Genomic DNA, 24527 nt, shown 5'->3' on the forward strand with positions numbered 1-24527 from the left:
TCACGCTCGTATTTTTATTTATTTTTTTTAATCACAATATTGTCACAATGGTCTATTCTTCAAGGGGTAGTTCACCAAAAATAGATTTCTTTCAGATCAACTGGTGCCAGAGATTGCCAGTGATTTGTAATTTACTTCTATAAAAAAAAAAAAACTCCAGTACTTGTCAGCTACTGGATGTTCTGCAGGAAGTGGTGTATTCTTTCCAGTCTGGAGAGTAGGAGAGGTTTTTTTTATGGGGATTTGATACTACTCTGGACTTTTCCTGACATGGACAGAGGTGGCAACAGAAAGCACTGTGTGAGACTGGAGAGAATACACCACTTCCTGCAGGACATACAGCAGCTGAGAAGTGCTGGAAGACTCTAGATTTTTAATGGAGGTAAATTAGAAATCTTTGGCACCAGTTGATTTGAAAGAGAAAAAAAATTGGTGACCAACCCCTTTAAAGTGCGGTCAGAACAGATAATAGCATCCAAGCAAACATTTCTTTGGTGTGTTGCTAAGAAAGAATAATATATTTTTTGTCTGTGAATTATTGTATATAAACCTGGTGATGCTCAATGAGTAATAATACTAATAGGCTATTTTTCTTTGTTTTACAGCGGGGTCCTCAGATGCCGCTCATCTTTCTTTACGTTGTGGATACGTGTATGGAGGATGAAGACCTTCAGGCTTTGAAGGAGTCAATGCAGATGTCTCTAAGCCTGCTGCCCCCTACAGCCCTGGTGGGACTCATCACCTTTGGACGGATAGTGCATGTCCACGAATTAGGGTGTGAAGGCATCTCCAAGAGTTATGTCTTCCGAGGAACAAAAGACCTCACTGCTAAACAGTTACAGGTGAGCTGCTAAATGGGTCCCTGAGACTATGGGAGACAATAACCAGGGCTGAGCTGAATGGTCAACAAGCATCTAATGAGCCATCACATGGGTCAGTAAACTGCAGGCCGCACCATTGATCACTGGATTATTCATGCAACTTTGTAAGGTCATCATTATCAGACTCCTTTTATTGTTCACCAGCCGATCACTGCAGGATAGAGAGAGGACCCGGACATCACTGAAGCGGAGAAAAGGGGAGCGAGATGTTTATTTTTTTATTTGTTATGGACTAGGGGCATCCTGGGGGTTAACTACAATACTAGGGGCATTAAAGGGGGTTACCTACAGTACTATGGGCAATATGAGGGGCTACCTACAGTACTATGGCATTATGAGGGTTAACTACAATACTAGGGGCATTATGAGGGGGTTAACTACAATTCTAGGGGCATAATAGGAGGTTACCTACAATACTAGGGGCATTTTGAGGGGGTTAAATACAATACTTGGGACATTGGGGGGGGGGGTGTAACTACAATACTTGAAACATTATGGGGGGGCTAACTACAATACTTTGGACTTATGGGGGGACATTATGGGGGGGCTAACTACAATACTTTGGACTTATGGGGGGCTAACTACAATACTTGGGACATTATGGGGGGGGGCTAACTATAATACTAGGGGCATTATGGGGGAGGGTTAAAAACAATACTAGGGGCATTTGGGTACTGCAATGTGGGTACTATGTCATTCTTCTGCATATGCCCCAGGAGATTGTCCTCTTCTCCCTCTCACAGTCCTGCATCTGCCTATAAGGTAACTTGCAGTAGGAGCTTTTTCCCCACAGCTCTGGCTGCAATAGGAGACCTGTACACAAAGTCTCGCACCATCTTCCAAGTCTCAGCTGTCAGCCTGCCATAAATAGAAGGGATCAAAGGAGAATGAAGACTTTGTCCCCCTGCATGAGTTCTACAAGTTGCTAAAAAACCTATAGGTTGCACTAGAATGTTGGACCCCCAACTATAATGTATGAAATTATATCTAAGTGCTAATAAGTCAGCTTTTATAGTATTTCCCTTCTTATTGTCTTAGACTATAGATATTTACACCTTTCTCAAGTATAACAAGTAAGCAATGAGTACTTCAAGGTAGTGTATCGAGTGACTGTATAATTAGTATTTGGGGAGTCACGCCAGGATCCCCAAACTTTGAACACATGGTTCTTATAAGATATAGCTGTGTTAACCAACGCCAGCCATTTCAGCATCACAGGAGGCCCAGGGTCCATCAAGTGTAACACTATGGCCTTACACCTCCCTCCAAAAGGAGCTTATCACAGGACACCCCCAAATCATGTGTATGAAGTCTGGGCACGGGTGTTTACATCTATGGCACGTAGGACACCTGCCCATTTTACCCAGTCTAACTGGGATCAGGTAACTGATGGAATATGATGGAATATAGCCTCTTTCCCCTCCTCATCCATCAAAGCCAGTATGAGCTCTTTCCATTTAGCTTCTACAGTGAGAGAAGACCCTTAAATCTTGGCACTCATAAGGTGTGTGTATAGTGTAGATATGATACCCCTTGATTTTTCCAACTTCTGTCCATTTTTTTTTTTTAATCCTTTAACATATGTAAACATTTTAGTGATGTAGATAGGGAGGAAAGAGCACACACAGTGAGAATAACATGAGCTGAGTGCAAATGTAGATAGAAAGCAGAGCCTGCAAGGCTGCAATTTATAGATTTCATGGCAGAAGTGTCCATAACCTTTTACGTTTTTGAAGGTAATAATACTATCTGACTTTATTTTAGGACATGTTAGGCCTTACAAAAGCTCCTGCTGCACCACAAGGACGCGGACCCCAAGTTCAGCAACCTCCTCCTTCTAATCGGTACGTATGCAAATCACGACACTGATCTGCCAAAAGTCGCTAAATTTAGCCCCGTTACATGATTAGCGTCAGGTGCAGAGGATAGTACAATCTCCCTTTTGCCTCTGTATCTGATATTAGCATTTTAAGTCCCTCTATCATCTAGATCAGGGGCGTTAAACTCAGGCCCTCCAGCTGTTGCAAAACTACAATTCCCATCAAGCTTTAGCTGTCCAGGCATGATGGAAATTGTAGTTTTGCAACAGCTGGAGGGCCTGAGTTTAACGCCCCTGATCTAGACTACTCTTGTGAGCACTGAAATTGATCAGTAATTTTTGTCTTGCAGATTTTTGCAGCCAGTACAGAAAATCGACATGAACCTTACCGACCTCTTAGGAGAGTTACAACGAGATCCATGGCCGGTGCCACAAGGAAAGAGACCACTGAGATCATCAGGGGTTGCCCTCTCCATTGCAGTTGGGCTTCTTGAGGTAAGTATTGATGGCATTTAGGCCTAGACTGGACACTAGTACTCCCAGGTGTAGTCACCTGTATAGGAATATATGACTATATGGGTATATATTAGTCCTTTTACGCAGTGTTGTTTTCTGAAACAGTGTACATTTCCCAACACCGGAGCCAGAATTATGATGTTCATCGGAGGACCAGCCACCCAAGGGCCTGGCATGGTAGTTGGGGATGAGCTTAAGACTCCTATTCGTTCTTGGCATGACATTGAAAAAGATAATGCAAAGTATGTAAAGAAAGCTACCAAGGTAAGTTTTAAGGATTCCTTTATTCTTCGAGCAACGTTACAGAATACTCATTATACTTGTATACTGCAATTTCAGTTGTTTTTATCAGTACAAAAATAATGTTTAGATGGAAGAACACAGTACAGGTTGTTTTTTTTTCTCTACAGATTAAAGAGGAGCCAGGGAGGTGAGCGTAGTTTAACCCCTTCACGTCCACAATCATATATAACGCTCCTACTGCACATGTCCCGTGCAGTAGTAACATATATATACATTCCTGGACCGGAGGGGCTTTAAATGTGTGTGGAATCCTTCCAATGTGAGTGGTCCCGCACACATCAGCATGGCCGGCCCCTGAGATAATGACAGACAGCTGCCTGGCATTAACCCCCTTTAATGACAGCCACCTGTCACTGACTGATCGGGACCCCCACAGCATGTCTTGTTTGGCAGGAGGGGGTAAGACACTTAGGGCCCTTTTACACGGAAAGATTATCTGACAGATTATCTGCCAAAGATTTGAAGCCAAAGCCAGGAATGGACTATAAACAGAGAACAGGTAATAAAAGAAAAGCCTGAGATTTCTCCTCTTTTCAAATCCATTCCTGGTTTGGGCTTCAAATCTTTGTCAGATAATCTGTCAGATAATCTTTCTGTGTAAAAGGGCCCTTACCTCCGTCCTGTCAGATCTTCGATCTGTGCATAGAGTCTGCAGACTCTATGCACAGATCACCTATAATTCTGATGAATGCAATGCTATGGCAGAGCATTGCATATATATGTCATATAAGGGATATATATATATATATATATATATATATATATATATATATATATATATATATATATATTACAAAATATGTAAAAATAAAAGTTTTAAAACATTAAAAAAAAAACTAATTAAAATGCCCCAATAAAATTAACATTACCCCCTTTCCCATTACACAAATAAAAATATAAAAAATAAAAATAAAAAATGAACTTATTACATATCCTAGCGTGTGGAATTATCCAATCTATTATATAGATATATCCCTTGTGCCGTCCGCCCTCTGCCGCTTCATCAGCTGCTCAGCCGAGATTGGCTGTGCATAACTGTGCTCAGCCAATCGCAGCTGAGCAGCTGATGACTCTGCAGAGGGCGGCTGGCACTAGGGACGGTCGGAGCAGTTCGGGCGGCCGTCCGAAGATGACATCATTGTTGCAAGATGGCGGACGGGGGTCGACACGGAGTATAGAGCACTACACTTCCGGGTCTAGCGTGGGTGGGGGGGAAACACGGGGAAGGAGGCCATTTACTAACATAACATACATTATTACAAAGTTGTATAACTTTGTAATGTGTGTTATTTAGTGAATAATTGTTTAGCGCCGCACTACCCCTTTAATAGCAGACAAGGTTCTGTGTTAATGTGGTGATATATTTTTTTTAGAACAAACATAATAGCTAATAAATTTATAAAGTATAGCCTGCATAGCAAATATGCGGTCCCCAGGAACGTAACCTAATGAATTAGTTGTGGGAACTATGTCGGCTATGAAGCATAAGTATATGATTGCTGCGGGTCTGACCACCGATACCCCTAGTGATCTCAAGAACAGAGGTATCCCAATGCCCTTTGAGCAGTCACTGCTATAGGAGTGATGTAGGTCATGCTGTGCAGTTCCATAGCAATGAATGGAGCATTGGCCACACATGAGAACTACTGCTCATAATGGGCACTCAAGACCTTGGGGGTTTCAGTGATCCAACCACCTGACAATTATATGAACCTATGTTGATAGGTGATGATGGGGTAAACAAACATCCTTTCCCAATCATTGCCCAGTGTAAACTTTCCAGAGACATGAACAAAGATAGATTTGTGGACATTAGAATCATTCTTGTCATTACATCTATATACCATAGGGCACATCTATCTCTTGTGCATTTTTATTGCACTTTTTACGTGCTGCACAAAAACTCACAGACCTTGCTCAAAATGTATCATTAGGCACACAGGTCTTGATGTACCTGTGCATTTTTGTGTGCTTTTAGTGTAGCAGTTTCTTTGGCTTAAAGGTGCGTGCACACGTACAGGATCTGCAGCAGATTTGAAGTTGCAGATTCAAGGCAAATCCAATCTGGACCATGAAATCTGCTGCAGATTCAAATCGGACTCAACACAAGTTGCTGACAGTGTTCTATAGGTCACAGCACACTATTCAACAGTGTACCTGTGCGCCGCTCTTCCTAGCTACGACGCTTGAATGCAGGACGTGCATAGGATGCTGGACGTGCATGTCATCAAAGGCGCGGGAACTTTAGACCGATATGGAAATATTATTCAAAAGAAGGAGGAGGCTTGAAAGGAGGGAGCTGCAACTCCTCTTAGATACTTGGTCACACTAAGATTATACATTTTCTGCTACATGGACGGATAAGCTACAAGTACCATGTTAATCGTAAATCTAATTGGGTATGAAATGATTATTATTCACCTACCAGTAGAGGGCAGTGTTTTACAAAATGTCATTCTCAGGGTTCTATGGACATACTGTAAATGAAGATTATTGTAATTGTCTTTCTTTTGTGTCGTTCTCTTATTGTATTGTGGATGTCTTTGTTTGTATAGGAGAAGTGACAAAGTGTAATGTACACAATCTATTCAAGATTTCATGAATCCTAATGGTTGTTTTTCATTACATTCTTCAGTAAACTTTACCTATACAGCTTTGCCGATATTCCGCTAAATTTAGCGAGTAAAAAGAATATTTGTTTTGACAGCATTTTGAAAATCTTGCAAACCGGGCGGCAGTTTCTGGTCATGTGATTGACATCTATGCCTGTGCACTGGATCAGACTGGACTTCTGGAGATGAAATGTTGTCCAAACCATACTGGGTAAGAAAGATATCTGCAATAGCAAGTGACACAGGCAAGTTATATACTTCACTACATCTTAGGGTTCTCACCTGTAATGGAAGTCATTGCAGGCTCTGTCAAAAAGTGTGTGTGTGTATATATGTGTGTGTATATATATATATATATATATATATATATATATATATATATATATATATATATATATATGCACACACACATATATATTTATATGCACACACACACATATATATATATATGAGTGTGTGCATATAAATATATATATATGTGTGTGTGTGCATATATATATATATATATATATATATATATATATAACCTGTACATAAAATATGATAAAAAGATGGTCCATGTAAAACCCCTCAAAAGACAAGGGGGCACACCTGGAACCTGAATGAACAGCTGATCACAGCAGCAACGCTAGAAATAAATGACGTATGGGAGTCGGGAGCCTTGGCTTTGTAACTTTTTATTTGTGTTTGAGCCAAGTTATGTTTTTTTCTTTCTTAACAGTGGATACATGGTGATGGGAGACTCTTTCAATACCTCTCTCTTCAAGCAGACTTTTCAGAGGGTTTTTACTAAGGACACACAGGGAGACTTCAAGATGGGGTTTGGCGGTACCCTGGAAATTAAGGTGAGTACTGACAAATCATGTTAGAATGTGCTGCTTTATAACTGCAGAGGGTTATGGTCCTTTTACACAGAACGATAAATCACCCAATCGATCGTTTAACGATTTTGATGCAATGATTTTGTTTTAATAGCGATCAGCATTTAGACAGAGATAAATCGTTTGAAAAATTGCGTTATTGCAATCATTTTAAGATCGCTTAAGCCCATCTCACACATTAGGGTGAATCTGTGAAATACTGTTTACACGATACGATCTGCGAATTTTCAGCGAACGACCAACGATGATTTGAGAACATGTTGAAAGACCAAGATGAACGATTTCTCGCTCATTGTTTGATCGTTCGTTGTGTTTACACAAGCCGATTATCGCTCAAATGTGATCTTTATCGCAAAAATTCAATCGATAATCGCTCAGTGTAAAAGGACCATTACCGCTTCCAATATTAGATCTAAAAAAGCAAGTAGCTCCTGATATTGTAAGAAAAATCTTTAGATGTAATTTTAAGAGAACCGTTTCCATACTTTTTTATTTTCTTTTTTTTATTTCTTACAAGACTTCAAGAGAAATCAAGATATCTGGCGCCATTGGACCCTGCGTATCCCTAAATGCCAAAGGACCCTGCGTTTCTGAAAATGTAAGTTACTAAGAGGTGTGTTCCTGTTTATTCTCTTACTAGTTTCTTATGGCTTTTCTACAAGGGTCTCCTTTAAGTCGCACTTGTTTTGCTCTCTTCTATGTGGCTTGTGTACAACTTTTCCTATTTAAAGTGAATATATTAAAGGGGTTTTATTGAAAAAAAAAAAAAAAAAAAAAAGAAGAGCTCCTCTGGTTGCAATTGTAACAACATGAATATAAAATCAAAACTGCACTTACCTGGTGATGTAGGGCTTAAAGCCTGACATCTTATTGGATGTATCAGATACATGTAATATCCACCACTGCTGCCTGGGTCTGTCCTGACGAGAAAATTCTCTAACCATCTTGTATAATGAAAATATAGCTATGGTATAATGCACTCATACAAACACACTAATAGGTCTCTCTGCCTGTCAGTCATCCCCACACTGCATGCTGACAGGCAGAGAGCAATGACTAGTCCTGATCGGATCCCCACCCAGATGACTAGTTGCTGCCCCTCTCCCAGTCTCCCTCCGACAGGCAGAGAGCTGTGACTAGTCCTGGACGGATCCCCACCCAGATGACTAGTTGCCGCCCCTCTCCCAGCCTTAGTTCTCTTTAAGGGGCTACTACAGGCAATAGTAAAAATAAAAAACAGAGAGGGCAGGGGGTGGTGAGACATAATAATGAAGTGATACTTACCTGTCCCGGTGCTCCCTCTTCTGAATCTTCCTGTTCCTGTGTCATCACGACTCCACAGATACCACCTGTTCAGCCATTTATTGACTGCAGAGGTGTTCCGCCTCATTCAATGATTGGCTGAGCGGGCATTTCTGAGCTGGGCTGTGACATCACATGATCAGGAGATACAGGATACACCAGTGGCGCTGCACTGTGGGGCCACAGGGACGGGTAGTATCACTTTATAAATATGTTCCCACCTCTCCTGCCCTTCCTGGTTTTTAACTGTTGCCTAGAGTACGCCTTTGATCATACCAGAGATGAAGGGCATGGAAAGATCTCAATACGGGGAGTATGATGCACTGAACAAGAACAGCCCACATCCTGGACACTCCAGGAGCGACGGACAGAGTGTTTCATTTGGTTATGCAAGCTATGTAACTGAGACATTATGTCCCTCCCTGATGTCTATAAAGAGCTGTCAGTTTTGGTGGCTCAGAACAGTGTACCTGTCCAATGGAGGTCACATGCATAATCGAGTAGTTGTGTTTCCGTATTCTTGGTGACCCGGACTACCACATTAGCAGTGGACTTTGCCTCTAATCCGGAAGTGCCTGTCATGACAAGTACACTTTAAATGCTTGTTACCCTCAGTCTTCCACTGCGCAAATGACCTTGGAATTGGACTGTAAGGGGTCCACACCTCCCAATGCAGCTGCAATTTCTCATACGTGATTCCCGAGCGTGTGACCTGGTTGCCTCTCCAAAGGGGTTAATCTATGTCTAATCACTCAATATTACATTAAAGGGGTTCTCCAACATTAGAAAAACATGGCCACTTTCTTCCAGAGACAGCACCACTCTTGACTCCAGTTTGGGTGCAGGTTTTGAAACACAGTTCTATACAAGTGAATGGAGCTTAATAGCAAACCACACCTGACTAGAGATGATCGAACAGGGCCGAGGATCAGGTTCGTACGAACCCGAACCATCGGCATTTGACTCCCGCTGCCTTCCCGTTCCAACCTGTATCCCTGTTTTCCAGGCGGTACTTGGGCTGTCTCCACCTTCCCCAAGGAACAGGAAGGCAGCGGGAGTCAAATGCCGATGGTTCGGGTTCGTACGAACCTGATCCTCGGCCCTGTTCGATCATCTTTACACCTGATCTGGAGACAAAGGTGGTGCTGTCTCTGGAAGAAAGTGGCCATGTTTTTCTAGGTTGCAAACTGAGCATTACGCATCCCTGTGCCCCCCAACACAGTCCGCACCCCACAAGTACACGCTGACACTATGTCAAATCATCATCAGATATGGGCGCTACTCTCCAGCAGTCATATGGTTAAATACTCAAAGCTATGGATTCTTTTTTTTTTTTTGTCCCCATAAATCTTGAATTTGATATTCCCTTCCTCCATTTGTGGCTGGGGACATATACATGGTTTTGCTTTTTGTCTTACACTTAGTATTTATATTGCCTTCCGCTCCTGTTGTCTGCAGCCACAGCCGTCCATTAGGCGGTTAATGAGCGATCTCCTGTGATGTGAGAGCAGTGGAATAATAACATTCCCTCTTTATCTTCCTTGGCGCAGTATTTTCAGAAGACGTTTTATGAACATTTTACTGCTCGAAAAAATAGGCTTTACCAGGATACAGAACTATTGGATGTGTAACTGACCATGGTCCCTTATCGGGTCTGATTTCTATCTGACTAATGTGTATATTAATAGTAATAATCATATGTCTCTCCAGGAAATTGGTACGGGTGGAACATGCCAGTGGAAAATCTGTGGCCTTAATCCGAACACAACTCTTGCCGTGTACTTTGAAGTTGTCAATCAGGTAAGGAGGCCATTATAGTTACATTCTGCTTTCTTAGACTTCATATATAGCAGCTTAGGCATGATGGAGTCTGATTGATCTGCATTTGAATACCGGTGGCTGAAGAAGTTTGATATGGCCCTAGGGAGTCCTGAATAATATGGATATAAGCATAAGCTGTATCCATGTTTTCCAGGACTCCCTAGGGCTGCATCCAACTTCTCCAGCCACCGGTAATCAAATACGGAAAGATCAGATACAAGCACGCCCAAGGTGCACTCATCTCTATTCATATATAATGCTTTGCGATACATTTAATGGGGATGAAAGTGTACCTGTCAAAAAAGACTTATCACCTGTCACCGAGCTATGATGAAATATTTTATTGGTCAGAGTCATTTAGGAGGCACTCTGTACACCTCTATTCCCGCTCTGTGTCTATGTGAGAGAGAAGGCCCCATACACTTACATTATGCAACCACCTCGGTCACGTGACACAGAGGCGAGAGAGAACAAGCTAAGCGCAGACTTTTCCTGGCTTGTTCTCCTGATCGGTTGCAGTGTGAACACTCAAACCATAACCAATTAAAACTTTTGATCAGTTTTTTTTTTCCGTGTGTGTCTGGTGCATTCTTTCCAGTCTGACACAGTGCTCTGTGCTGCCACCTCTGTCCGTGTCAGGAACTATCTAGAGCAGAAGAGGTTTTCTATGGGGATTTGCTACTGCTCTGGACAGTTCCTGACACGGACAGAGGTGGCAGCAGAGAGCACTGTGTCAGACCGGAAAGAATACACCACTTCCTGCAGGACGTACAGCAGCTGATAAGTTCAGTATTCTTTTATTTGTGGGAAACTACTCTCTTCTGCGACGTATATCTTTTATTGCTGTATGTAAGTTCCTCGAGTTCCCTGCTGCAAAAACAGAACAGACACGTCCAATAGATCTATTTATTTAGATGTAGTTTCAGCACATAGATAAATGCACCATGTTTAGTAAGAGGTACCGCAAATACATAAGTACATATATAAGTGACAGGTGGTATGCGGGCTCACAGACCTCTATTAGCCAATAATATCACCTTATACACATTGGGGGAGATTAATCAAACATGGTGTAAAGTGAAACTGGCTCAGTTGCCCCTAGCAACCAATCAGATTCCACCTTTCATTTTCCAAAGAGTCTGTGAGGAATGAAAGGTGGAATCTGATTGGTTGCTAGGGGCAACTGAGCCAGTTTCACTTTACACCATGTTTGATAAATCTCCCCCATTGCATTATATTCAGCCAAGTCAATAAATACACTGTTTGATAAAAAAAAAATCTTTATCCTACATAATCCATATTGATCCGGTAATGCCAGCATCCCGTTTTGTCCATATTATCGTGTACACAAAGATGCTCCGCACTGTTACATTCTGGAAGCTATACAATGTGGGTATACAGAGTCAGGGAGGAGCTTGGGTTCTATGCTCCGCAGATCTCGTATACTACAAAGAGATACAAAGAAAGACGTTTTTATTTAGTTCTTCTTGGAAAATTTTGGGAAGAGGTTCACATACTGAACTATGCAGAGTGTATCTGTCAAGCTGTTGTATAATTCTTGTAAAACGTAATCTAAAACTACAGTAATGCTTTAAACTGTCTCTGTCGTTTAAATTTTTTTTCAGAAATCAATAGTACAGGTGATTTTAAAAAACTTTGTAATTGGGTTTAATACAATTTTTAGCATGAAAAAGCAGTTTGAAGCTCACCCCCCCCCTGTCTTCATGGTTTTCTATGGAGAGGGGAGGGGTGGAGGGAGATGAGGCACCAAAACAGGACAACAAAGAGTTAATTAACAGCTACATCACCAGGCTATCTCCTCTAAAATCAGACCTAACCTCTCTGACCTCTGAATACGGCTTTCACACTGCTCCCACTGTGTAATCCTTTGTTCTCTGCTCCGACTAATCTGACTCCTCCCCCCTCCCCTCTCCATAGATTAGACAGGGCTCGACTGATGTAAAAGAGTCGAGATTTCCTGATAATGAGCAGTGAATGAGATAGAGGAGGGAGGGGGGACCTGGGGAAAGTCTTTTTGAAGGCAGATAATGGCATATTTGCCTTATAAACCCAATTAAAGTTTCTTAAAATCACCTGTACTATTGATTTCTGGGGAAAAAAAAATCAACAGTGACATTTTAAGTTGTGGTTTAACTGGAAAGTCAGAGGATTTAATGGGGTACTCCAGCTAAATATTTTTCTTTCTAATCATGTGTCAGAAAATTATACAGATTTTAAATTTAAAATCTCCATTTTTTCCAGTACTTATCAGCTGCTGTATGTCCTGCAGGAAGTGGTGTATTCTTTCCAGTCTGACACAGTGCTCTCTGCTGCCACCTCTGTCCATGTCAGGAACTGTCCAGAGCAGGAGAGTTTTTCTATGGGTATTTGCTACTGCTCCAGATAGTTCCTGACAAGAACAAAATGGAGCAGTAGCAAATCCCCATAGAAAAACTCTCCTGCTCTGGACAGTTTCTGACATGGACAGAGGTGGCAGCAGAGAGCATTGTGTTAGATTGGAAAGAATACACCACTTCCTGCAGGACATACAGCAGCTGATAAGTATGGGAAGACTTGATATTTTAAAATACAAGTAAATTACAAATCTGTATAACTTTCTGACCAGTTGATTTGAAAGTTGTTTTTGTTGTTGTTTTTTTTTGCCGGAGTACCCCTTTAATGTTTTAGCAATGACAGGTCTTTACATATACAACATATATCCCATATGGGAAGTAACATACCTCCTCATCTGATTCAATAAATATTGTCCGGCTCTTTTATTTAGTTCATGTTTGAATGGAACCCGTCGTGTTATGTCCAGGCAGGCAGTGCTGAGTCTGGATGCTTGACTGTCTCTCATTTTCACTTGGCGACTCTGAACTGGAGCCCATGTCCCGGAAGATCTTTTTAAGCTTCTGCCAGCTCTCTAGGAAGGCTTTTCTATATTTTCTGAAATTTTACACAAAAATACTGTTTTTATTTTGAGACACCAATAATAGTTAGTTTGAAGGGGTTCTCAGATGAAAATAGTTTCGAAATCATAAAGTTATACACATTAGTAAATGACTTCTATTGAAAAATCTCAAGTCTTCCCATACTTATCAGCTGCTGTATGTCCTGCAGGGAGTTGTTAATTCTTTCCAGTCTGACACAGTGCTCTCTGCTGCCACCTCTGTCCATGTCAGGAACTGTCCAGAGCAGCAGCAAATTCCCAAAGAAAACCTCACCTGCTTTGGACACAATTCCTGACATGGACAGAGGTGGCAGCAGAGAGCACTGTGTAAGACTGGAAAGAATACACCACTTCCTGCAGGACATACAGCAGCTGATAGGTAATGGAAGGTTTGAGATTTTTTTAAAAAAGGAGTAAATTACAAATCTATAGAACTTTCTGAAACCAGTTTATTTAAAGGGGTCATCAAGGATTTTAATAAGCTCCGCTATCCCTGGTTCCACTCCTGTCCCAGGATGCGTGTGGTATTGCAGTTCAGCTCCATTCACTTCAATGGAACTGAGCTGCAAAACCCACACTCATACTGAGGATAAGAATGGTGCTGTTTTTGGTGGAAAGTAGCCATGTTTTTCTAAGCTGGAACAACATATACAAATTTTGTATAAAGAGAATTTAACCCCTTAAGGACCAGGCTAATTTTCGTTTTTGCGTTTTCGTTTTTATTCCTCCTTGTGTATATAAGGCCATAGCAGTTGCATTTCTACACCTACGGACCCACATAAGCCCTTAATTTTTGCATCACTAATTGTACTTTGCAATGACAGGCTGAATTTTTGCATAGAATATGCTGCGAAACCAGAAAAAAATTATATGCGCGGTGAAATTGAAAAAAAAAAAGCAATTCTTTTTCTTTGGGGGGGGGGGGCTTCGTTTTTATGCTGTGTGTCCTATGGAAAAACTGACATGTTATATATTTTCCTCAAGATGGTTTGATTAAAACGATATGTAACATATATAACTTTTATTTTAATTGATGGCTCAGAAAAAAATAAAACCTTTTACAGAAAATAAACGTTCCCTAAAATCGCTCTATTCCCATGTTTATAGCGAGGTGTGAGTGAGGTGTTAATTTTTGCGCCAAAATGTGTACTTTCTATTGGTACCTTGATTGCGCATATGTGACTTTTTGATTGCTTTTTTTTTACAATTTTTCTGGTTTTTATGCGACCAAAAATGCGCAATTTTGGACTTTGGGATTTTTTTTTTTCTTGAATTTATTTGAAGAGGAGATGTTTATCCATCCTCCATTGCTTGGCACTCCAGCACCTTATACTGGGAGTGCACTCCACTCTTGATATTTTTTTATATATATATATATATATATATATATATATATATATATATATATTTGTGGGAACATATCCATATACAGTATTTTAAGTATATCTGTACTGCAGATTTTTTTTTTTTTGTTTACTGCCGCTCAACACATTTGCATTATATTTCTTTTTTTTCTAGACCCTCTAGTTATTTAACTATTCGTTCTGTTAGTTTTGGCACTTGTTTTGCTATTAAGGGCCTAAACTGTGAATTAGGCTTCTTTCTCAAAGAGCTGAGGATTATGAGAACAGTGCGGGTGGCCCCTTTGACAAGCATAAGACTGCAATGAAATCCATAGTTGTAAACAGGGTGTGAACCTACAATAAGAATCAAGCAGTGGGGTCCTCTAACTTGATAACCAAGACCCTTATTAGCATATTGGGTGCCAAAACAGTAACAACACTTAGTGAACAGAATGGCTTTATTACCTGTCTCTCTCCTTACTGCAGGAGGTTCATTGAATAGAAAATGTCAGGAGCCCATCTCCTGCACAGAAGAGAGAGATGGGGGGAGAAGCGCATAGCCAAGTGCTTCTCCCTGCTCCTTTTAACAATCGATGAGGGTCATGGCAAGAACCCAACCAATCAGAAGTTTTGGCATGTCTCTATGACACGCCAAAAGTTTCTTTTAAACAACCAGGACACTTTAAATCCTTGTAATACTTCGTATACAGTAGAGAACGTACCTTTGAGCCAGTGAATTAACCCATGGATTTATCCCAGATGTCAATACAATGAGCCAAGTGGAAGCCATTTGTACTATTGGGGGGACGTTGTCAGCGTAAAATATTTCATAAAAGCTAATTGTGACTGATGGAATCCAGCATACTAGAAGGTAAACTAGGATCAAAGCAAAAACAATGGGTGATGCATTATTGAGTTTACTGGGCTAAAGCATGGACTTCTTAAAAGGAAGAAAATAGTTTTTAAATCAACTGGTAGCAAAAAATATAGAGATTTGTAAATTACTTGTATTTAAAAATCTCAATTCGTCCAGTACTTATCAGCCGCTGTATGTCCTGCAGGAAATGAAGCATTCTTCCCAGTCTGACACAGTGCTCTTTGCTGCCATGACAGGAACTGTCCAAAGCAGTAGCAAATCCCCATAAAAAAAACCCTACTTTGGACAGTTCCTAACATGGACAGAGGTGGCAGCAGAGAGCACTGTGTCTGACTAAAAGAATACACCACTTCCTGCAGAACATACAGCAGCTGATAAGTACTGGAAGACTTGAGATTTTTAAATAGAAGTAATTTACAAATCTGTATAACTTTCTGACACCAGTTGATTTGAAAACCAATTTTGTTTCCCCTCCGGAGTACCCCTTTAATTAAAGTCAAATACTTTATCCCCCACTTTATAGAACAAAATAAAGCACAGCTCCAGGTCGGTTTAGCTGATCCTGCTTTCTATCTCCTCACTGCAGTTCCAGAATGCAGGAAAGGGTAAATGCGGTTACACTAGCGCCCATGTGCTGCTTACTCTAATGTTTTAGACAATAAACAAGTAATGCAGGATATTAAAGAGATGGATAGTGACTACAGCTCTGTTATTTCTGAGAGCTCTCTGCTCTGTTTTAGCTGCTTCCTCTTGTATTTGAGCCAAGAAGCAGAGGAGATGAGCTGAAAGGGAGCAGAGTCACAATAATAAAAGTGGCATCCCCCATCTGAAGAAGGTCATTGTCTATGGTGTGTACAGTTATCCAAGAAGGAATGGATGTGCAGGCGCGGTGCAAGCTGTTTATTCCGGGGACAGTGTTGCAGATACATGCTTTCTTCTGATTGTTTTGGGGCCACTACATGGACTCATCTCGGCAGTGACAGCCTGCTTAGCCAATAACTGAGTGAGGTGGGACACCGCAGTAGTCAGTGATTGGCTGAGCAGGCCGTCACCTGCAAAGATGTAACGAGAGGGAAGGGGAGGTACTCGTGGGGACAGAGAGCCTGAGGTCCCAAAACACAACCCCCATTTTATATATATGTGTATATCTGTCTCTAGTGTCTATATATAGCAGTGAAATTATAGAATCAGGGATTTGATCAAATCACTAAGGGATTAAATGACCGCACCATACAATCAATTCCCCTTGGAAATTAATCAAATCACTGACCCCTTTCAGGGAAATGATTGAATGAATTCTATTATTTCCCCCTGCGACATAGAATTTGCTTACCATATCGCCTCTGTTCCCCCCGGCCTGTCCGCTCTGCTCCCCGCCTGCCTCCGCTGCCTCTCCGCTCCCCGTACAACTAATTTTCCCTGCTACACGCCTCCTGCTCTCCCGCTCTGCTCCCCGTCCGCCTCCGCTGCCTCTCTGCTCCCCGTTCCACTCATTTTCCCTGCTACACGCCTCCTGCTCCCCCAGCCTGTCCGCTCTGCTCCCCATCCGCCACCATATGCCTGCCGGGAGATGTGCCGCTCTGCTCCCCGTCCGCCCCGCCCTGCGACATGCCTCCTGCTCCCCCGGCCCGTCTGCTCTACTCCCCGTCCGCCCCAACGCCGTATGCCTGCTGGTAAGTGTGCTGCTCTGCTCCCTGTCCGCCTCTGGTCCCGTCCGACCCGCCCTGTGACATGCCTCCTGCTCCCCTGGCCCGTCTGCTCTGCTTCCTGTCCGCCTTAACGTCGTATGCCTGCGGGTAGGTGTGCCGCTCTGCTCCCCGTCCGCCCCACCGCTATATGCCTGACGTGAGGTGTGCCGCTTTGCTCCCCGTCCACCCCGCCGCTATATGCCTGACGGGAGGTGTGCCACTTTGCTCCCCGTCCGCCCCAACGCCATATGCCTGCCGGGAGGTGTGCTGTTCTGCTCCCCATCAGCCTCCGGTCCGTCCGCCCTACCCTGCGACATGACTTCTGCTCTCCCAGCCTGTCCACTCTGATGCCCGTCCGCCCCAGCACCGTATGCCTGCCAGGAGGTATGCCGCTCTGCTCCTCCGTCTGCCTCCGCCGCCGAACATAGAGACAGGTGACTCCTTGATCATTCATTTCATCATTTCCCAGGATTTGATCAAATCCCTGGATTCTATCATTTCACTGCAACATATATATCGTAAATAATAATATGGTAAGGTGTAAAAAATTTTTTTTAAATTCAAACAATAATGAAGGACGATTCTTATAAAAGTGCACACAAACCGAAACCCACAAGCATTTGATTTTATACACTCTATGGGATGCCAAGGTATCAGGTACTCAGTCATGATTTGTACCCAGCAGGATGTATATTATCCTATACGTAAAATGATTTTATGGCGGATTTTATGGCGGCCTGTCAGCTGCCGCTCAGATGCTGCTGCCGGTGGGACCGGGAAGCTGTGGAGCACAGGAGAGAAGACCGGGGAGAGGTAAGGTATTGGAGTTTTGGGCAAGAGCTGCATGGACATCGCTAATGTTGTCCATGCAGCCCTTACTGGCTGATTATAGGTCCAGTAAATGAGCGCCGATCTAGCAGAATGAATCTTACCCTTACACTTTATACTTCTGCTAGCTGTACCCGCTGCTCATGGCAGGTTTGGCCGTCAAATCTCAAGCAGGGGTGTCAAACTCTTTAACTTAACTTGGCTGTCCAGGCATGATGGGAATTGTAGATTTTTAACAGCTGAAAGGCCTGAGTTTGACACCTGTGCTATAAAGTATATAGTTTGCCAACAATCCACTGACAAACTATGGAAAATCGCTGCCTGACCCCTTTGTTCTTGGAGAGATAAGCTGCAGCTTATTCCTCCCGTTCTGAACAATAATAGTTTAGTGTAATAGCTCATATTTAAAGGTAACTATCAGCCGACATACACTTTGTCAGCTGATTATCATTTTTAAAGCATGAACCAAAATCACGATCCCGATAGCCACGGTCTGCTGGCTGTTGCCCCGTGGAATAGGACTGGCGGGAGCAAGGAGCAAGCGAGCGCTGATCTGACAGGTTGGGGCTTACTTGCTTCTAAATATCAGGCCGTTTAAACTGGACCTTAGATAGCTGTTAGGTTAAGGAGATATATGGGACCTTTCATATATTTATTTGCAGGGGTTAAATGGGGCTATCTGATATAAATAAGCCCTTTTTATAGTTCTTGTATGAGAATGGGGACGTCATAGAAGAACTTGCATGATTTTACTTGGATTTTTTCTGCGCTCCAGGGGTGTAATTGGCTCGCTATGGAGCAACTGACAAGACTGGGAAGGTTGTCTAGGTGGAGAGTCATGGTATATCGTCCTCTGAAGCTATTGTATCCCAGAATCACACATAGCAAAATATTGTTTTGAATTATATATTTTTAAAGCGAATGTACAAATTGCTTACTGAATTTTTTCTTTTCTTTTCTTACACTACCTGGTCAGCACCAGCATGGTGATCCTGGTGGTGTGGTCAATTTTTCAAAACGCCACGCGGTTCCCACGATAGGGGCTGGTTTCCTTATGTGCATTTCGGTCTGCTCTATGATCTGGAGGCGGGCCCAGTGTACTGATACCCCCCTACACCTTGGTGATGGGAAATCGTAACACTGGGGGCACCGGGCCCACCTCCAATGCATAGAGCGTGCCGAAGGACACATGAAGGAACCGGGCCACATTTTGAAAAAAGGACTGTGACACCACGATCTCTGTGCCGGTGCCGACCAGTTACTGTAAAAAAAAAAAAAAAAAAAAAAATTCTGCAGGTGAATTACTACATTAACTTTTACAGAGCTGTGTAACTTAGATGTTATATTTACCATGTAAACCAACAGATAATGTAAATCTCATGATCTTTGGAAAAGTAATAAAATACGGGTTTTATTCTGGTCTGAACTGTCAAGAACAGTGTCAGACTGGGGTATCTGGGGCCCACCGAAGGAAATGATCTTAAAGGCCCACCAATGAATAACCAGTGGGAAACGACATGTCCGTCGGTGTTAGTGCAGGTTCTAAAGCTAGGGGCCCAATGGAAGATTCTCCGGTCCTCCGGTGGGCCAGTCCAACACTGGTCAAGAAGGTAGAGCTGAGCCACAGCATTGCTCCTTGACACTCCAGCCCGGATTAAAAGGATCAGTAGGGATGAAGAAAAGGGATGGTTCGAACCGAGTTCGGTTCGGGTTCGTACGAACCCGAACTCTCGGTAATGATTCCGGCTGTCTGCCCGCAACGTGCAGCGGGCGGATCCAGCGGGAGGACCGCCTGGAAAACTGGGATACAGCCATAGCCATAGGCAGGCAGCGGGAATCTGATGCCGAGCGTTCGGGTTCATACGAACCCAAACCTTGGAGGGTTCGGACCATCCCTAATCAGGAGCTCTATGAAAGCTCATGTCTGCAGTTCATAGCATACATATGGGTTGTATTGGTAAAGGCATAGAGGTAATAACTACATGAGATGAACCAACCTCAAGCACTCACAGGTTCATTCAAACTAGAGCGTGCCACCTTTGATTGCCGTTGGATGCAGCCCTAGGGAGTCCTGAAAAACATGGATATGGCCTGTGTCTGTATCCATGTTTTTCAGGCAGCCATAGGGCTGCATCCAACAGCTACTTCCTCTAATGAAATGTTGCACGCCTGGGTTCGGATTAACTTTCGCGCTCTTGAGGTTTGCTCATCTCAAGTAATAACCATGCTGACCCATTAAAGTGACACTGAATAAGTTAAAGAGGTACTCCGGGCTGGGGTCATTTTTGTTGTACGGTCGGGGAGGGGGTGGATACCTTACCACTCTGGTTCCAGCGCCGCCCCATACTTCCTTCCGGCTTCTGCTTCCTGGTCTGAGCTGCGGCTTGAGACGTGACGTCTCAAGGCAGCTCAGCCATTTAGCGGTCAGAGCGGAGTCCCACCTCGGCCGCTGAATGGCCGAGCTGCCTTGAGACATCACATCTCAAGCCGCAGCTCAGACCAGGAAGCGCCAGCCGGACGGGAGAACGGGGCACACAACCTGGGACCCGGCGCTGCAACCGGGAAGTTAAGTGACTGACTGCTTCTATATCCGCCCCCTCCCTGGCCGTACAATAAAAATTACCCCAGCCCGGAGTACCCCTTTAATGTTCCTGGGATGTGTGACATAATCCGTTCTCTACATTCGTGGAAATTGAGATCTATGTCCTAATGATGTGGGAAACAGCTTTTAGAATTCATTAACCTAACGGTTAACTTTTGGGATTTAATTCTGGCCTTATATTTTTAGCCCAAATATGTAGAGATCTATCCGAGGACACCACTGACTTGTGTTCCCTACTAATTATTTGTTACATGTGTTCAGATTTTGCAGGATGGAAACATTTCCGTTGCGTGCCATGTTTTACTGTGCACTGAAATAAACTTTTAAGGGGTTTTGTCTTAAGGTTCCCATAGTTGGAGAAGTATTTTTAAAACTTCTTTAGTACAATTAATTGATGGGGATTATTTTAAAATTCCCTTTGACCTTCCTTTAATTCTTGGCTCTTGGAATCGTATGAGATGAGGGCGACTTAAGCATGCTCCAGTCTCGTCGTTCGGCATTTGATTACCTATGGCTTTATCTGTGTTTTCCTGCATCCATCTTCTTCAGCCACCAATATTCAAATGCTGAACAATCGGACTCGAGCATGCTCAAGTTGAGTTGATCTCTAGTCATTAGATAGATGGGGCAGCCATCTTTTTTACAGCATTTAGAGGTATCCTATACAGCAGGGATGGGGAACCTTCGGCCCTCTAGCTGTTGCAAAACTACAATTCCCATCATGCCTGAACAGCCAAAGCTAAAGCTGGAGGGCCGAAAGGTCCCCAAACCTGCTTTACAGCAAGCCTCCTCGACTTAGCATAACTGTCAGACCCAATTCCTATATACATAAATGGGGAAGGTTTCTAGGCATGCTTTGTGACCAGTGCAGACTCGAAGTCTCTGATTATTATTAGGCCTCTTTCACACATCCGTTTATTCTGTCCACTTTTATAAGAACTGATTTATTTCTATGGCCCCATAGACACATCTGTAGGTGTTATGGGTCCATGTTGGCATCTGCACTTCAAAAAATGAGCTGTATAATGAATTGGCCGTTTTGTTTTTCCCCAAGGGGCACTTGGGAACCTCTATTCTTGTGATTGATAGTGTCCTGGCAGTCAAACCACTAAAAATCACACAATTATTGGCTAGTTTCTGTCTATTCATAGCAACCAAACAAAGAGCAGCATTCATTTTAACTGAGCAGGTTATCCATTTGATACCTTCTTGCAAAAACAGCACCCCCCCTGTCCTCAGGCTGTGTGTGGTATTACAATTCAGCTCAATGCCATTTATTTAAATGGAACTGAGCAAAACCACACCTAAACTGAGGACAAGAGGGGCGCTGTCCACCTTTTAACCCCATCACCTTTGTATAGAAGGTACAATAGGTGCATTGAATATACGATCTATAATAACTTTATCTGTTATTAGGCTTAAAACTTACATGCAGAGAACATCAGAATGAAAGTATTTCGGAAGTAAGACCGAATGGGCACATAGTAGCAATGTTGGTCATTGCAAATAAAAGTTCCTCTCTTGGCCTGGTTCCTGGCAATCTGAATGATGGCGACGTACAATACGCTGATGGCCGCTATGGGAGTGATGACACCGCCGCTGAGCAGCGTCATGCTGTAGGCCATGGTGGTGGAGTTCAGCGAAGGCAAACACACGTAGACTTCTCTATTGAAGCTGTAGTCTCCAAACCCCATAAAAGGCAGAGCAGCCACGACCACGGCATAAATCCACAAAAAAATCAGGATAATCCAAATCCGCCTCTTGGTGACTATCTGAGCGTATCGCAGGGGGAAACAGATCTCTGTAAACTTGTCAACCGTTGCCCACACCAGGGAGTTTAAGGAAGCCAGCTGCAGTAAAACAAGCAGGAATCCTATTAGTTGACAGGCGACGCTGTTATTCAAGAAGAGGCCACCTTCTAAGCAGCTGTAGATCGCAACGGAGATGACACTTATCCCAAAAAGCATGTCGCATAGGCTGAGGTTAAGGGTCAGACCCCAGGTGTCTGTGCGCAGCTTCAGGTGGGACACGCACAGGAGTAGCAGGATGAGGTTGGCACTCACAACACCGATACTTGTGCCGATTATAAGTGTCGCATAGACGATCAACACAGGTGACATCTTCTTCAGAGGTTTCTTTCAGGGTTTGTGTCCATGTAGTGTCACCCTCTTATCTACAGATAAATAATATATATCAGAGATTTTTTTTAAATATACTACTTAAAGGGGTACTTAAAATGGTTATCCAATCAATTGGTGCCAGAAAGTTATTCAGATTATGTAAAAATTTCAAGTTGTCCAATACTTATCAGCTGCAGTATGTCCTGCAGAAAGTGCTGTATTCTTTCTAAACGTACAGTGCTCTCTGCTGCCATCTCTGTCCATGACAGGAACTGTCCAGAGCAGGAGAAGTTTTCTATGGGGATTGGCTCCTGCTCTGCACAATTTCTCATATGGACAGAGGTAGCATCAGAGAGCAGTATGTCAGACTGGAAAAAAAATATACCACTTCCTGTAGGACATACAGCAGCTGATAAGTACTGGATGACTTGAGAAGTAATTTACAAACATGTATAATTTTGTGACACCAAAATCACTGGAGTCCCAAGTTTTTTTTATTTATTATTATGCACAAAAGCATGAATAATAGTATGCAAATGTCTCAAAAGAATTTTGACCACTTTGGACATTTCCTTTTTGTTGGAAGAATCCGCCAATATTAGGTCATTACATTGTTACCATTTAAAGAAAGGTTTTACTTTTCCTAGGTTTTACTTTTACTTTATTCCTAAAGTTCAGTGCAGCTCGAGTCCAATCATTTGGCATTTGAATACCAGTGGCTGAAGAAGTTGGATGCAGCCCTAGGGAGTCAGAGAAAACACATTTTTTAGGACTCTGTAGAGCTTCATCCAACTTCTTCAGCCACTGGGATTAACCTCCTCCCGCCGATTCACTGTTAATTAATGGCGCTGCAGCCTATGACCGAAGCTGCAGCAACGTGAATTAATGATCCAGGATGACACAGGCGCAAGAGCTGGGCCTGTGATAGCCGGGGACCTGCCGCAACTCTCAGCACCGGAGCCACGCTTCAGTACTGAGAGTTAACCCTATAGATACTGCGGTAAGCACGACCACATCATCTACAGGGCTCCTGATTAGAGATGAGCGAACCAGCCGGATTTCTGGTTCATATGAATCAGAAATCGTGGCGGCTGACTCCCGCTGCCTGCTCCCTCCGTGCAGCGGGTGGATACATCGTAAGGAATGCCTGGAAAACTGGGATACAGCCAATGCCAATGGCTGTATCCTATTTTTCCAGGTGTTCCTTACTATGTATCCACCTGCTGCACAGAGGGAACAGACAGTGGGAGTCAGCCGCCAAGATTTCTGATTCATACGAACCAGAAATACGGCTGGTTGGCTCATCTCTACTCCTGACAGAGAATTATCCCTCTACAGAGGGAAAATTCTCTGCCGGTGTCCATCGGGGCTCTACGAAGTGATCACAGAGCCCCAATAGTAGCCATGGACCGATGGGCCTCAGGCTTCCGGTTTCCTCACTACGGAGACTGGCGGGGGGGGGGGGGGGGGGGGGGGAGAGGGAGGGAAGGCAGGGTGCGGCCGTGAGCTCTGCCCTCTCCACTCTCTCCCCTGCCACTGTCACAAGATTGTAACAGCGGCAGGGGACAGAGGAGAGGGGGCAGACACTGATCCCATAAGCTGATATCCTAAAACGACCTGGGCATTGAGGCATCAATGACCCCGGGTCGTGAAAGGGTTAAACAGCCCAACATTTGGACTCAAGCATGCTCGAGTTGCGCTCATCTCTAGTTGGGATCTAAGGGACCATTTACACAAAGATTATTTGACAGATTATCTGCCATGGATTTGAAAAGAGGAGAAACCTCAGGCTTTCTTATGGCCCGATCTCAGTCTAGAGTCTGTTCCTGGCTTTGGCTTCAAATCTTTGGCAGATAATCTGTCAAATAATCTTTCTGTGTAAATGGACCCTTACTGTTCAAACAACTCATTACAAGGCTGCCGCACGCCTCTCTTCCCGCAATGTGTCTATGAGACCAGGGCGCCCCCGTAATCCTACGGT

At 43.2% G+C, this 24527-nt stretch overlaps 2 protein-coding genes across 2 annotated transcripts in view; one reads left to right on the forward strand and one right to left on the reverse strand.

Annotated features, from left to right (window-relative positions):
• Positions 1-24527, forward strand: part of SEC23A (SEC23 homolog A, COPII coat complex component) — a 54774-nt gene that overhangs the window by 8651 nt on the left and 21596 nt on the right. The window contains exons 5-12 of the mRNA XM_069951373.1: positions 606-842; positions 2646-2725; positions 3051-3195; positions 3322-3480; positions 6227-6342; positions 6853-6976; positions 7530-7610; positions 10025-10114. Coding sequence (XP_069807474.1) covers positions 606-842; positions 2646-2725; positions 3051-3195; positions 3322-3480; positions 6227-6342; positions 6853-6976; positions 7530-7610; positions 10025-10114 — 1032 coding nt within the window. The remainder of the gene's footprint in view (positions 1-605; positions 843-2645; positions 2726-3050; positions 3196-3321; positions 3481-6226; positions 6343-6852; positions 6977-7529; positions 7611-10024; positions 10115-24527) is intronic.
• On the reverse strand, positions 11360-22580 carry LOC138771177 (adenosine receptor A3-like). The gene is made up of 4 exons (XM_069950712.1): positions 21856-22580; positions 15154-15307; positions 12877-13084; positions 11360-11580 (listed from the first exon to the last, which is right to left on the reverse strand). Exons 1-3 carry the CDS (start codon positions 22544-22546, stop codon positions 12922-12924), a joined length of 1008 nt encoding a protein of 335 aa, XP_069806813.1. The 5' UTR covers positions 22547-22580; the 3' UTR covers positions 11360-11580; positions 12877-12921.

This window comes from Dendropsophus ebraccatus, chromosome 13 (genome assembly GCF_027789765.1).
Source record: "Dendropsophus ebraccatus isolate aDenEbr1 chromosome 13, aDenEbr1.pat, whole genome shotgun sequence".
Taxonomy (NCBI): Eukaryota; Metazoa; Chordata; class Amphibia; order Anura; family Hylidae; genus Dendropsophus; species Dendropsophus ebraccatus.

Excerpts from the sequence above, each read along its gene's own strand:
- LOC138771177 (XM_069950712.1), bottom strand. The coding sequence starts at position 22,546 with ATGTCACCTGTGTTGATCGTCTATGCGACACTTATAATCGGCACAAGT. Across the intron at positions 15,308-21,855 it reads CATTCTGATGTTCTCTGCAT|TTTACCTTCTAGTATGCTGG; the intron begins GTAAGTTTTAAG and ends CTTTGATCCTAG. Across the intron at positions 13,085-15,153 it reads GTTAATTCACTGGCTCAAAG|AAAATATAGAAAAGCCTTCC; the intron begins GTACGTTCTCTA and ends GTAAAATTTCAG.